Source organism: Anser cygnoides, chromosome Z, assembly GCF_040182565.1.
Source record: "Anser cygnoides isolate HZ-2024a breed goose chromosome Z, Taihu_goose_T2T_genome, whole genome shotgun sequence".
Classification (NCBI taxonomy): Eukaryota; Metazoa; Chordata; class Aves; order Anseriformes; family Anatidae; genus Anser; species Anser cygnoides.
The window spans coordinates 35030467-35045874 of NC_089912.1; the positions used below are offsets into that span (position 1 = coordinate 35030467).

Consider the following 15408-nt stretch of genomic DNA (forward strand, 5'->3'; position numbering starts at 1 on the left):
TGGAAGTGTGCTTTTCAGATACTTTGGCTTAGATTCTAGACAGCTTTAACTGTCTTTATTTGGTAACTTTTCATCTGAGTAGAAAATAGGTGGACAGCACATTTAGCCAAAAGATTTATTTGTTAACAATTCATCCTTTCAGCTTCCTATGTGGAATAATCTTTAGACATGTTCAATGTGCCATTCACACAGTTCTGTGTGCTGTGACTAACCTTAATGATCACAAGCTTGTATGTTAAAGACCTGTACTTGTTATCTTCCTGGAAAAAGAAAAAAAACTTTTAATGTGAACAGTGCTCTGGGTTAGTTCACAATGACAGCTACAGTGAAATGACCCCATGCTTGTGATGTTTGGCAGCCTGCCCCAGAGGAATAATAATGAGTCCATCTGCAAAGGATCTGGCATGCTGGCATTTGTTCTTTACCATGCCTCCTTGCCCCGTGCAAAGTTGACTTCCACTGAACTTTCTTTTCCTCTCCTTTTACTATTGATCTGAGGGAGGAGAAGGGTACTGATGAATGGATGTATCATCCCTGGCAGCTTAACGCCTGTGGAAGTTCTCACTGTGCAGTCAATGTGTTGCATGGCAGTAAGTGAGTCTGGTGGGCCAAAGAGAGTCTTGTTTTTCAGGAGGCCTGAAGATCCTAAGGAAACTCCTGTCTGGTCTTTTACAGTGAGACTGTATCTTGTGAAGAATACTGCTCAGTAACTTGCAGGGAAGTCCTGAGTGCTACAGGACCAGCTAGCGAGTTCATCCCGGTGATGGAATAGCACTGTGTTCTGTGTCTGTACTGCAGTGAGATGCTGGGCAGCAGCGCTGCGGGGTTTCCAGCTGTATGGGACTGTGCTGCAGCGCTGGGTGGCACACCTAGTGTAAAGCTGAAAGTTTGCTGAGAGTTAAAGATTTCTGATTCTTCCAAGGTGCATAGTTACCTTATTTCATTCTGGAAATGGAAATTTCCTTGTAATTGAAGTCTGAGAATTTATTAGACAGTTCTGGAGCAATGAGCAGTGTGACCCTAGCCAGCCTCTCCAGGTTTCCACCTGAAAGTTTTCATGCTTAAGTAGAAGGTGCCTATTCCAAAACATAATTTAACAGGTGCTTTCTGTTATTTAACATAAAATCATATATTATTCCACTTTTTAATTTTTATTTATTTATTTATTTATTTACTTAGAAGGAGCAGTTCAGATATGCAGGCTATGAAATGATATCATTTGTTAAAGGATCCTGATACCATAGCTTCCAAATCAGGCATTTCTGTGAGTTATGGGCAAATAATGCCTGGTCATCTGCAGACTTGTGGGTTGTCAGTGGATTCTCTGAAACTTGGTGAATCAAGACTTCTTTCCCTCCATTAACGTCAGTTGATATGACCAACAGATTTGGAATTTATTGGAACCATTGGGGCCAATACATATATGCAAATAGTGGGATTACATAAGCCTCATTTTTTTCTTTAGGAACCTCTATAATTAAAAAGAGACAGAAAAAAATAATAATAAAAAAGTAACTAAATCAAAAAACAGTAATTCATTATTTGTTTTTCTTCATAATGTTACCCTTGAAAAAAATAGCAAAACATCTGTCCCCATAAAGGAGAATTTTTCCAGCACACTCAGCCTTTAATTTGGTTATTTTTCAGATATCAGCCTAAATTCATGATTTTTCCATTTAATTTTCATGGTCTGTTTTAAAAAGCTTTGGACTCTTGAAAGTTTTCACTTTTTTCAGTTTGAATCTTAAAGATGCTAGTTCTTAAGTTTGAGACTCTGTCTGAGGTGTAGCTGTTCTTGAGTGTCTTAAGGTTATGCATGTTTTCATGCAAGACCTGCTAACAACTGAGAAGGGGTGTCTGGGACATTGCTGTGTTGCCTTGTAGGCTTAAACTTGTGTTAACTGGTGTAAATGGCTGCCATACCCCTAGATACCTCAGGTATGAAAAAGCCATTGGAAGAATAAATGTGTGAGAAGTGGAAGGCTGGAGGGACTGTTAAGTAACTGTGGCATTGTAGGATGTGGAATCAGGAAATCAACACCCTCTCCTGTGGGAACAGCTTGCTTGGTGACTGGGTTACTACATGTCATGGCTAGTCATACATCTAGCGTATTCAGCAAGCAAGGTCAGGTTGTCATTAAGCATGTGGCTGAAGTGGCCTGTCAGTTAGCAGACATCTGGATGTGCATTAATGCTTAAAAGTAAAGAAGCACAAGTTAACAGGGTTAACTCGATTAAGTTGCGCCAAGGAAGGGCCTTTTGTCATCTCTGATAATCAGGGTGTGAAAGAGTCCTGCAGTTTAGGGCCCTACTGGGTTATCATTTAGCTAATAGTCCCACACATGTTCTGTCAAGAAAAGTTCAGCCTTGCCAGATGAGTTGCAGTTTGGTCTCTTCTGCACTCCCCTAACTGGGGGTGATGCCTTTGGCGTGACATTTTTTTGAGCACTCTTTTCTTAAGACGGTTGCTTTATTTATGTTTGTTGTGATTTTTTGTTGTTTGTTTGTTTGTTTGTTTTCAGCCAGTCTAAGCTCTGCGTGATAATTCTGCTATTCATGCTAGTTCATATCTGTTTTATGGGTGAGGTTTCATGTGACACTGCATCCAACTGACTTCCAAAGGAAAATCACCTCCTATTTTTCATCTATTAATTTTCTAATGTACTCAGTAAAAGTCACTTTTTTTTTTTTACTTTTTTTTTTTTTCTCATGGAAGTTAACATGGGACTAAGCATCACTGACAAGATTAGGTCAGGTTCAGATTTTGCTTTGCCTGACATTGGCAGTGTAGTAGATGATTTTATAAACAAATTGTGGCTCTGATGGAGGAGCTGAACTTTGAGAATGACAATACTATAATAATATGGAAAACACTTAACAGGAAGTGAAGAATCAAAGAATTTGCCAGAAAATCTTTACAAAAAGTCTTTACCTCATCTGGAGCTGTAATTTCTAGTGGCTACTAGCAGTCATTAAGCCTATTTTGGGTCTCTGGCTTAGTCATGGTATGGAGATGGTGAGGGCAGAGGTAGTAGCAACAGAGTCTCCAGTAATGAGTGTGTAGTTTACAGATTCAGTCTGGGAGTTCAGCTACAATGGACAGAATGGAGATTTTTTTAAATAGTATTTGCTGTATATATAGGATAGTGCAATGTAAGCATAATTAAAAACAACCCTTTGGGTTACAGCCCAGATAACATTGTTTGACATACTCGTGCTGTATCACTGCAGAAAGATGGAAATGAGTTGTTGTAAAACCTTGGATACACCATCACAGAGTATGAAAAGCTCTTACTATACTGAAGTTCTTCCTCTAGTTATATTGCATGTTCTTGCTGCATTTTTTATGTTGCAGTGGTAAAAATGCTTTTGAAACAGTAATGAGAAAGCTACATCAGCATTTCCCTTGCTCTTGGGTCCATTATGTCATGTTAGCAACTGTATCATCGTATTCTCTATTGCTCATGCAGTTCTAATCCTGCTTAATTCACTAGCAGTCCTTGATTTTGCTGACCATAAAATATTTGTTCACAGCCTTGAGCAACCTTCACTTTCATGTTTTGCATTGCTTTGTCTCTCTCTTCTCCCCCAATTCCACCTATTTTTTTACCTTTTGTGCAGACCAATGTAAGGGAGAGCTGTGTGCTCTGTGTTCTGCTCATAGCTCTGCTTGGGGCAGGTGGAGAAACTCATCTGAAATCATGACTCAGTTTTCAGTAGATGGAGGAGAAATGTTTGGTTTTATTTTTTAGTTGTTTACTCTTTTTCTAGTTTTGATTTTGGACTGTACAGGAAAAAATGTGTACAAAACTGGCAGCAGTAGTAGTCACAGAGAAGGTGCCTACAAATCTCAGATCAGGTGTAGCACTGCTTAACTGTGTTTATGCAGTACACATACAGGCTTTGCCATCTGCTTACTAGTGGGATGAATATAATTCATCAAACATATTTTAGGTGAATACCTGTAATTTGTAGGGGTATATTTTTGGGGTAACTGTACACCTGTTATACCATCTTAAAAATGAACTTGATAGTAATTTTAATATGCCTTGGGATGATCAGAAGAATTTGTTAATATGACTATTATTGATGACTATTAATATCTTCATTTGATATAATAGAGAGATCACTAGCTAAATTTATTTAATAGGAGTAGAGAAACGCATAGGAATAATCTGCAGATGCTTCATGCAGCTGTGCTGTTCTCCTCTTAGTGTTTGAAAACCGTGGGCCTGTATTAAAGGTTGTGGAAACAGAGACAACTCAGAACTAAACAGACCTTGACCACATATTGCACAGGCCTTGCCTTAAAGATCCTGCTCAAATGGGAGTAAAGATGCAGCTTTGTCAACTAAAGTTTTTTTCTCCAAGGGTAGTATTAAAAATGTCAGGGGAGAGTAAGATTTTAGTGCTTTGTTCAGATATATGTGTTCTGTCGTGCACTGTGCTAATAGTACACTGTAGTGTACAACACTAGGAAGACCTGGCAGTAAAATGCCTTAGGCTCAGTTAAATTAATTGTGTGTTCAGTTGGATGTTGAAGTCATAGACTGAGAGAGTTGTACGTGCTGGTTAACAATCAAAATGACTGGAATATGCATTTTGCTAGCTTCCCTATGACTTGGTCGCTGCCATATTGTCTTAGCCAGCAGTTCTATAATTTTGCTGGTTTAAATACAGTTTCAAAAGTGTCATTTTTTTCTGTATATGCAAACATGTTGCTGGATATTAGAGAGTGTTTGGGAACAACCATTTGCCTCCTTGAAGTTGTTCTTCATTGAGGTCAACAGTGCTTCTCATAGGAGAGGGCTGGATGACTTGTAGAAAGTGTTTATGGCTTGGGGATGTGAATTATAAATATATGCTGTAGTAGGTTGGAGGAGCTTTCTGTTTTAGACTGAATTATTATTTCCCTCATACTTGAACTAATCATTGCATAGAGAAAGCATTCTGCAGCATGAGCACTTTTAGTACTGAAACCACAGGTACTATGTATATGTATTTAGACAGCAAAGACACTGATGTAGTATTGGGTGAGATGATTTAAGCAATATGCAAGAAGAAAAGTGAATCTCTGAACAGGGCATCTCAGTGCCAACTGCAGACAGCAAGAGTTAAATCAGTCATCTGCATTTTTTATTGCTAATATAAACACTTTAGCAATGCTAATCAGTGGTACTGATTTTCTGTTTTGATTTTCCTTAATAATTAAGCAAAAGATTGGGAATGCAATCAAGTTTTACACTAGGGGGTTCATGCAAATTATTATTTTTTTAATTTTAAATTTTGTTAAATGTATCCAAAAGGAAAGTTACTGAAGTTGAGAAGAAGAAAAAAAGGAAATACAGTTTACAGTCTGCATAATCAAAGTGCATATTTCTAATGAGGGAAATCACCACTTCGTTGAAATTAACTGAAAATACAGCTGCTTTTATTCCTTCTTAAACAGCTCCACATTGATGACACTGCTATGCAGTGTTTGTGCACAGAAACAGTTATAGACCATGAAATGTCCTTCAGCAGCCATGGTTTTTCAAGAGGGATTTAGCAAAATGGGATCATCTCTGTGTCCTCGGATATCTTAAATACAATATTTTCTTTTTTTTTTTTTTGTGAGCTTTTTATGTTGACTGCTGAAGAAGTTCTTGTAAAGTAAGACTATTACATCTTTTTATTTTCACAGAATAGCGGACTTTTTTTGTCTTAAAGTAATTTATTGGTGTGTTTTACTCTATTCTGTTCCATAATATTTAAAGTAAGAAATTTCTATTTCTAGTTATTTTATTTTGTTAAAAATATTTAGAAAATAAAATTAGAAGTTATTTTCTTATTGTCCTATGGATTACACTCAATTATCTCAATTTGTGGTGTGATATCAGAAGCCACATAGTATTAAAATTTGTGTGAAAATGAAGATAAAAGGTCAAATGTTTCCCAGAAATGGATGTTTCAATCATTACAGGTTACCTTCTGCCAGCTTTCATTCTGGCAATTGTGAATTAATGGTAGGTTAGATTTAAAGTGTTTTGGTATGCAAATCAAATCATTTGCTTGAAAACTAAGATAGACCCAGTCAAAGTACTGGGATAATCTTTTAGATTTTTATGTTATAATAGTAACTTTTTTATGAGCAGAAAGTTTTTTCTGTCTGGGAATTTTACAACTGGCATAAAACGGGATATTTATGCAAACTATACTGGGAATTCAACTTAAAAGACCATTAACACTGGAGAATAAAATGTGAGACTGTCTGTTAACAATTTAAAGCAAAGTCATTTAAACCCTTCCCCTGACTGATTAATTTGCTTGCATGGGAATTATTAGTTAGTAAAAGGCACTGTGCCATTTTTAGCAAGTCCTAAGCTGACATTGTATCTACTAATAATGATGTTTAACATCTTGAAGGACTGAGGAGCATTCGTGCATATATATATATATCATTTCACGTATACATTTGCATAAAAGAATAGCACACAGACACGCACGCTCCCACCACAGAACACTATAAAACTGCTTTTTGCTCCTCTGACATCCATCTCTCTGCATTACACTGCTGCGTCACCCCACAGGGAGGCACCTGGGTTGAGGTAGTGCCCCGGTGTTGGGGTGCAGCCTTTCCAGAGCACACCCTGGGCGTCACCCCCTTGGTGGCCCAGGTACTCAGTGCTCTGGCATCCCTAGGGATGTGCAGTCACTGTGTGATTCGGGGGTGAGCTTTTCACAAGAAGGTGCTACGTTGGTTAAAGCTGCTTGAGGTGGGGCTTTATCTGGGGTTTTTAAGAAGTTGGTGCTGCTATCAGTGAATGCTGTAGCATTTTGGTTAAGTTGTCTTCAGGCTTTCTGATGGCATGTTATCAGCAAAACCTTGAACAGGAGTGTTTCTACTCTTGTGGTCTTGAGCAAGTGCCAATCTGTTTTAAAACTGCAGCTCTGTTACCTGGCAGGGATAAGCCATTGCTAAACAGACTGAGCCTGGCTGTCTGCAATGTGATAGGACCAGCTGGCTGCCCTGCCACTTGCATCAACTACTCTATTTGTCGTCTTCTACCACAGTGGGCATGTATTTGCTGCCACTAGGCATGCTTCATGTGTTTCTTGAAGTACCTATTCATATATATCACCAAACCTTTGATTTTATGTATAGCCTAATAAAATGAGTCAATGGTTTTGGCTCCTTTATTGTTTATGTAATAACATTAATGTATTATGTATATTTTTTTCTTACAGGTCACCTTTTTGAAAAGATGGTTCTTAACTCCTTTTTTGGCTTTCCTGTCATACTCCTGTACCATTGGGTAGGAATAACTTTATCTTTGAACCTTGAAGATCCAAATGTGTGTAGCCACTGGGAAAGGTAATAATTTCTTTTATGTAAGACTTTACACAAATTCTGATTGTAAAAGTTTTGGTTTGTTTTGCTTAGTACATTTTAATTGATTTATAGCTTTCAGTTAAATAATGATCTGGGAATAAAATTTTGCATAACCATGTGGGCAAGGTAAGTTCATGCATAACTAAAAGACTATTTCACAGTGGGCTGAAATGCAGCCATCTTTTCAGTAGTGGTTAGGAAAAACACAACAGTGGCACCAGTAATATTACAGAACCATCTAGGGACAAGAAAGAAATTAAAAATAGCTTTTTTCAATTTAAGTGAAAAGGAGCTTTTACATATGCAAAATGTAATTAGCCATATTGGAGTTTGGCCAAATTTGATTATGCTGATTCTTTCCTTTTCAACATTGCTGGAATCTAAATTAAGATTTGTTGTTTAATTTTTTTTTGATGAGGTTCAGAAATTTATAATGTGAAGCTATAAATTCATCAGTTTAGTTAGTCCAATTGTTCACCCAATTTCAGGTTAATTGCGAGTGGATTGCTCACAGTGGGTAGGAGAGGTTGAACCGCAAGCATTTGTTGTAGTTTTCTTGAGCAAAGATTATAGTAGTGAAACCAGGCCTGAATGTCTCATTATTATTATTTAATTAAGCCCATGACTGATCAGCTAACCCCTGAGACAGTCTAACTGTTCATTTGAGAACATAAGTATTTCCTCCATTGGAGGTAAATTGTTTTTTATGTTTAGTTGCTGGAAATGCCGCTGAGCCACTGTACATATATTTGCAATTGTTTGGGCTAAATCTTTGTAGAGGAAGTTGAAACTCGTATTTGAATTTTTATGAAGTTTGTATATCAAAAAATGTATTTAAGGACTTCCCCCAGCCATTTATTTTAGCTTATGTGCAGCAAAGGTAGGAGCAGATTCTTGGTATGCAATTTGGCATATACGAAATTGTGTATATGAAGTAATTACCATACTAAATACCTGGTTACAATATTCAGGCACAAGCCTAGATTGCTACTTGATACTACTCCATATTGTGTATCATTTGTTAACTGTTCTTATCTATATAAGTGTTTTTTGAGGGAAGAAGCATTATAGTGAAAGCAAAATGGAAAAAAAACAAAAAAAAAAAACAACAAAAAAAATGTTATAGTGCATAAAGTATTTTAAAACAAAGTAATTAAAGTCTACAGAAGAAAAAAATACTCATCGAGTGTTTCCAGTTTGTTGAACGAACTGAAAGATCCATGCTGTGTCTCAGAGCAGGCAGCAGGGGAACATGGCTACGAATGAGTAAAACCACCAGATCCCAGTTCATTGCTGCTGCTGTCACTGGCAGCACTATATGCTTTAAATAAACCTACCCCGCCCTGTCATGAAACATTCTTTACAAATGAACTGCGATCACAGCAAAAACGGATGGGCTGAGCATCGTGTCCAACAACAAGCGCAGACGTTTTGTCGGGCTTGCTCTGACAGCTGGACAGATTAGGGATGCTTGCCTCTATATGGGCATAAGGAAAACAGGGAGCAAGTGCTGGGCAGCGAGGAGTAAGTAGATCAGGACATGTTTTCTCTGAGTGTAGGTGATGACATTAGGAGGAGGAGACTGTGGCTTTTACGCTAAAGTAGGTGCTGAGGGGGTCAAAGACAGTGTGAGTAAAAGCCAGACGGGCTGTGTGCTCAGGGTTTTGACTGTTCCCGGGAACCAGCACTACAACAGGAATGGACCACACGTTCCCATATTTTCTAACCCCCTTATGCAACCAAGGACTGTCGGACTGCCAGCACAAACAGTCTGTGCAAGAGTTTTCTAGGGTGATTCAATATTTTTCCCTTCTGCAGCAGGGCTCTGTTTCTCTGGCCCCACTGACAGCTCTGGAGGCTCTGGATTTTCACTACACTCATAATTTGACAGGCAGAAATAATAGATCTTCAGATAATAGATCTTCAGCATAGTACTTCTGACAAAAAAAAAAGTATACTTCTATACTAACACCCACTTTTATATGTAAGTACATTGAAAGACCTTTCCACTACTGATGAAAATGTTTTATTATGGATAGAGCTACAGTTTTAAAAAGATTTTTTTTTTCAGAAAATCCAGTGAGATTTTTCTGTTTTGTATGATAAAAGAAGAAATATAATTTTGTGTCTTTTAACTAGTTCTTCAGCTCTCCAGTGATGTTAGTAAAACAGGAGAAAATGTGCCACACATCTCATTGCCTTGCTGCTTCAGTTAGCTGCTCATTTGAGACAACAACTGCTTTTAAAATTTAGACATAATTACTTTTCTTTAAATGTCTTGTAGTACCATTTCATCAAATGTATTACACAGAGACATGATTGCTTTCTGCATGTATATTTTTCTTCCCTTAGTGGATAAAAACCCTTTCAATCCATATATTCTATTTTATAAAGTTAGCTGGTTCATATTTAGCCTAAACTTGCACTTGCTGGTTTTGTTGCACATGAATATTTTGGTTTTTTTTATACCATTATGTTGAAGCATTTTCTGATGAATTTTGATACATATTTTATGCCTACATTTTTAAAGAGGAAATTAAGAACTAGTAGCATTTAGATAGTAGATAAAAACAACAGCAGACCATAGTAGATCCTTTGTAACAGACAGCATTAGGCTGAAACTGACTAAACAACTTTGCTTGTGAGGGCTTATGGAACACCTTTTTAGCAGACTCCTAACCTTAGAAAGCAAAGAAGTATTTGTCAAAGCCATGGTTGTCTATTGCTAAGTGTGCTATGACTGTGTGCACATCCAGGAGTTACAGGATGTGCCTAAGAGGTGTGCTCAAATATGTGCCTTGTTATCCATTCTAACTACAGCTACTTACTAGAACTTTGTAAAAGACTTAATAAAATCACATGTTAAATGTAAAGGACTTGCTCAATAATCTGTTCACTCTCTTTTTCCCCAGTTATTCAGTCACAGTGCAAGAGTCATATCCACATCCTTTTGATCAAATTTACTACACCAGCTGTACTGACATCCTAAACTGGTTTAAGTGCACACGACACAGGTGATGTATAATTGCGAAGATTGTCAAACTGCTGATATTGTAGATATGTGTAGAGATCTTGTGTCTGTTAAAATCAAGCATGGCATACAGGATATTTTATTTATAGCAACTTACTTGTGTAGCACTGGTGGTCGGAGTCAACTGAAAAATGTCTGATCCAAGAAAAGTCACATATCTGTCGTCAGCATGTCAGGGTATATCATCCTACAGAGGACTGACAGAAAAAGAACAGGTTAAGAAAAAAGCATGCAATGCATGAAGTGAAATTCTCCAGATCCTACCAGGTGCATTTGTTCAAAAACTTCATGAGATACCTTGCTGCTTTGAATCTCATGTTCTGGGGAAAATGTGTGTTACTTGAAAAGGAAGTAAAAAGAAGGTTGGAAGGCACATCTGGAGGTTATCTGGTCCAACCCCCATGCTCAAGTAGAGCCACCTAGAGCAGGTTGCCCAGGATCATGTCCAGATATCTCCTTAGAGATATTCAAGATATCCTCAAGTGTCTTAACCAGCACTTCTCTTGTCTTAACCAGCACTGTGTCTCAGCCCCCAGAAACCAGACTCTCCCTTGTAAGGATAAACCCCAGTAGACTTTCCTTGGAAACTGACACCAGTAGTGATCAGGGAAATGGATTTGTTTTGCCAGACTTTAATCTCCATTGGGGATGCTAATGGTGAAGGCAATGATACTCTGGTTTGTGATTTGGTTAAGTAGCCAGAATCCTTAACTTTACTGCTGTCTGTCCACCCATGGAAATAAAGCTTGATGTGGAACCAACAAGACTATTAAATACAACAACAGATAAATAAAGGTCTCTTTCTGGAGGGTTTTTCCTCTCCTTTTACTGATATCTGAAGATTTTAAAAAATCTGTAAGTGTATAAATGTTTTAGTTTCTGAACTATGAAATATAAGCAACAACCATTCATTCTTTTCTTTAGAATCAGTTACCGTACTGCCTACAGACATGGTGAAAAAACGATGTACAGACGTAAATCCCAGTGCTGCCCTGGATTTTATGAAAGCAGGGAAATGTGTGTCCGTAAGTCCAGTTTCTTTTTGCTTTGAAATTCCATACATTCATTGCAGGGCTGGTTTGGCTCCCTTTCAGGGGTGATTTGTGGGAGCTGTGTTACTGGGGGCTCAGTTATTCATCAGTGGTGCGCATGCAGATCTCGTTGAAGTCAATTGGTGTTGTGCATATGGAAATGACAGGATAATTGGATCTCAGAAGTCTAAGTAACCAACCTTGATGTGATTCTCACTAATGATTATATGGCACATTACATCTCAGATAGCACAAGTGTCAGAGCATTTTTCAACACAAAAAATAAACACCGACAAAACCAGTAGGGAAATACAAGGCAGTCCTCCTCAGCATGGGCCCTGGTTGATCCCTGAGCAACTCTCTCTTGCAGATACGAAGGTCTGTAACAACTGTTTGAAGGCAGCAGCACCCTTTTGTAGGGCACATGTTGCTGTCTCCAAAGCTTTCTAAACCTAAACTTTGAAGAACTCTGTCCAGACTGGCAGTGCCCCTGGCTTGGCTGTCTTTCTCCCTCTTGTATAGCCTTGTGAAGAACCTAGAAAGGTCTGATATTCATTCAAGATCACAGTAGAAAGGAAGAATTAAAAGAGAGGGTGTGTTAATCCAGAGCCTTGAGAGTGTATGTGAGTGGCTGAACACAGGTCATCTGGAAAGTTGTTCAAAGCTGTAGGGCAGGCTGAATAGCTAGGTGCTTGCACTGGCAGGAGTGACAGCAATGAGCTTGTAATAGGTGAGCACATGTGAAGGGCAGTGTGTCCTCTGAGATGTGTAAATGTGTACAGCTAAAAATAAAATTAATTCAGTAGTATTTAACATTATTTTCCCCTGTGGATACACATGTACACAGCATGGACTGTAGCTGTAGGTTTTCCAGAAGTCAGGACATTGAATATGTCTTCAACTTTTAATCTCCTTGAAAAACTGGTCGTATCAGAGTCAGTCTTTTGTCAGTAATGTCATTTGCTATATTGACCTGCGCATATACTTTTATTAGTTTTAGGGGACAGAATGATCATAGAAAGCAGCTGTCTCCATTCATTGGGTTTGCTTCAGCTGTTCTAACGAGATTTTTTAAAAAACGGAGCAACCCTGATGAACTCCGTCAGAGGGACTGAGTCAGTAGCTGATTTGGGGGTGAATGTAGGTGTCTTTAAGAGCAGCCCAGTGAGGGGTGGAGCCTCTGGATTGTGGGGGCTGGTCTCAGCTTGCTGCCCAGTTGCTGAGCAGGCCTGTGCTTGGCAAGCCCAGCCAAGAGAAAATTGTGACAAGCCCTACATACTGGGAGAGCCACAGCATGTATGCTGCCCTGTCGGATGTGTAGGCTGCTCATGCATGAAGATCAGCCTCGTGTCCCCCCAGCCCAGGCCTGGTCCCCAGGGCCTGCATGGTGCAGCCTGCGGGTGGGCTCCTGCCGTCCTGGGGCAGGCCTTGGCCCAGGTCACCACATGTCTGTCACCACACATCTCCTGCCTAACCATCTACAGCATGCTTCTTTACCTGGTGCTTTTCTCATCTGAAAATGGGAGAAACAGAGATGAATTCATAGGTTTATTGTCTCCTTTACTGCCACAACGACAGTGGTGAAGCATAGTGTTCAATGTTTGGAGGAGCTTCTCCAGCAAAACACTCTGCAAAGTAACGGATAACAAGAGATTTGACATTGCTGCTGGATTTTGCAAACCAGTTTAGGAGAAGTCAGTGCAGTGGATGCACCTTTGGTCTCTGGTAAACAAAGTCTGAAAATTAGTAAGTACATTAAAATTACTTATTCAATATAAATGTGAAATAGTGCCTTAATTTGGAAAAGACCTCCAAGATCATCTGGTTCAACCATCCCCCCGCCACCAATATCACCCACTAGACCATGACCTTAAGCACCATGTCCAACCTTTCCCTAAGCACCCCCAAGGACGGTGATGTTTTTTGTTTGATGTTTTGTTGTTGTTTGTTCCTTTGCTTGACTTCTCAGTTTAAAAAGCTCAATTAGAAAATTCTACTGGCAGATGATTTTGGTATGACTCAACACTTTAGTGCATTTAGTGATGAAGTGAAATCTTGTGACTTCCTTTTTAAAATACTAATTAGGAATTTACAGCATGAATACTCACCAGTGCCAATTGTCCTAGTGGTAGTACTTACTAATGATAGTGCTACTGCACTATTGTGGGAAGAGAATTACTTGTCACTGTATAGAGTCATAGCAAGAATGTGGGAGCCTCATATTGCTGAAGTCTCTAAATGTTGTATTCACAAAACGAAAGAATGACCAACAGCCAGAGAAAAGCATGGGCTGAAATTTAAGTGGTTTACATATATATTTTTGATTTTTTCCGAGTTCAGTCTGAGCATACGAATTTGAATTTGTCTTAGCATATAAGTTTTCTTTGGAACTGTGACTCTAACTTTCATACTTGTTCCTGAAAACTTTCAGTTTCAGGTGCTTCAGTAGGTGACACTTGTGTTAAGATTTCACTTTTCGGTAAAAATTAAATTTGTGTTTTGTTTTTGGATTCAGTAAATAAACTCATATGTGGAAAATATATAAACAGGCCTTTTTATCACTTAAACAATAATTTGTATTTTGTTTGTTCTTCTCTAAATGACAAATAACTGTTGTAATGTAAACTGTTCAAACCCAGATTCAGAGTTTTAGTATCATCTTTTAATTAATGCCATTGATAAGCCTATGTATCGTGCCACAAAGTGAAAAATCAACAATATAAGTACACATATGATCGCTCAAAAAAATCCAAATTCTTGCACCTTTTAGCCAAGAAACAGTCAAGTAACACTAGTGGCAGAGACTATAACAGAATCAGATACTGTTAGCAGTATCAGCAGAAAAATATCATCACACTGTCTGTTAAGGTTGAGGTATTTACATGGATTGCAGTTCTGACTCGTGTCTTTTATTTAGTTAAATGAAGGAAGTGTAACGCATTGTGAATATTGCAGCTCTTTTTTTTTTTTTTTAATTTTTATTTTATTTGGAATATGGATGCTAGTCTGGGCTACATGCTGAGACCTTTTTATAGAAAGTGTATAATTGTTATTAGTTATTTATTTATTTACTTTTAAATTTACAAAATCCATCCAATTTTTACCATGTTTCTGAAACAAAAGGATTCAGCCTTTAAGATGTCTTCTGGTGGCTTTGCTGTAGATTAACGCACGTAAAGTAGATTCATCCTTATAGCATTTTGGTAGTGTGAACACTGACTTACCGTTTCTGACAACATAGCAGGATTAAGCCTGTTGAATTTCCTTGAGAAAGAAAACGGAGAATAGGCAGAATTTAGGTAGAATTAAGAAGCTATCTTACTACATAACTGAATTTCCCTCACCTTAATAAAAACAGACGTTAAACACAGAAAAAAAAAAAAAAAAAGAAAAAAAAAAAGGATTAACCAAAGGATACGTTCTAGCATATAATATGGAATTGAAGAATTTATTTGAAAGAACACATTTACAATGTAGTTTAAAAGTTATGTGAATTTCATTTTTCACAGAAAATGCTGAGGGACCATATTTTAATTAATTTCAAGGAAGTTGAAGTTAAACCTTGTACAATATGTGGAAGAGTTCTTTTACATTTCCAATCTAAATTGGTTTATGCATTCAAATTTCATTCACAAAATTTTGAGGACTTTAACAGATAAAGAAGCTTATTTTTTTCTTGAAAAGGGATATATCTCTTCAAATTACTCTTTCTGAAGACTAGGAATCCAAAGCAGGATACAATGGTATTAACAAAAATGACAAACACAGAGCATGCAGTCATGCATGTGGTATGACTTCTTTTGTTGGAAGTGATTTATGTGAAAGAAATAATATGGAGATTTACTTACAACCCAAAAGCAGACCTCGTTCAGGTATCACTTTTTTCCTTCTAATACGAATTCTCAGTGCAGTTGATCAGAATTTTATTTAATATGAGATTTATTTAATGAGATTTCAGGCATGAAATTTCATGA

The 15408-nt window shown here is 37.8% G+C and overlaps 1 protein-coding gene across 3 annotated transcripts in view; it reads left to right on the top strand.

Annotated features, from left to right (window-relative positions):
* MEGF10 (multiple EGF like domains 10) overlaps window positions 1-15408 on the top strand; it is a 101961-nt gene that overhangs the window by 18952 nt on the left and 67601 nt on the right. For all 3 annotated transcript variants that reach the window (XM_048050532.2, XM_066987978.1, XM_066987977.1), the window contains exons 3-5: window positions 7228-7354; window positions 10285-10386; window positions 11328-11428. In XM_048050532.2, the coding sequence (XP_047906489.2) occupies window positions 7245-7354; window positions 10285-10386; window positions 11328-11428 (313 nt within the window). In that variant the 5' untranslated portion in view covers window positions 7228-7244. The remainder of the gene's footprint in view (window positions 1-7227; window positions 7355-10284; window positions 10387-11327; window positions 11429-15408) is intronic.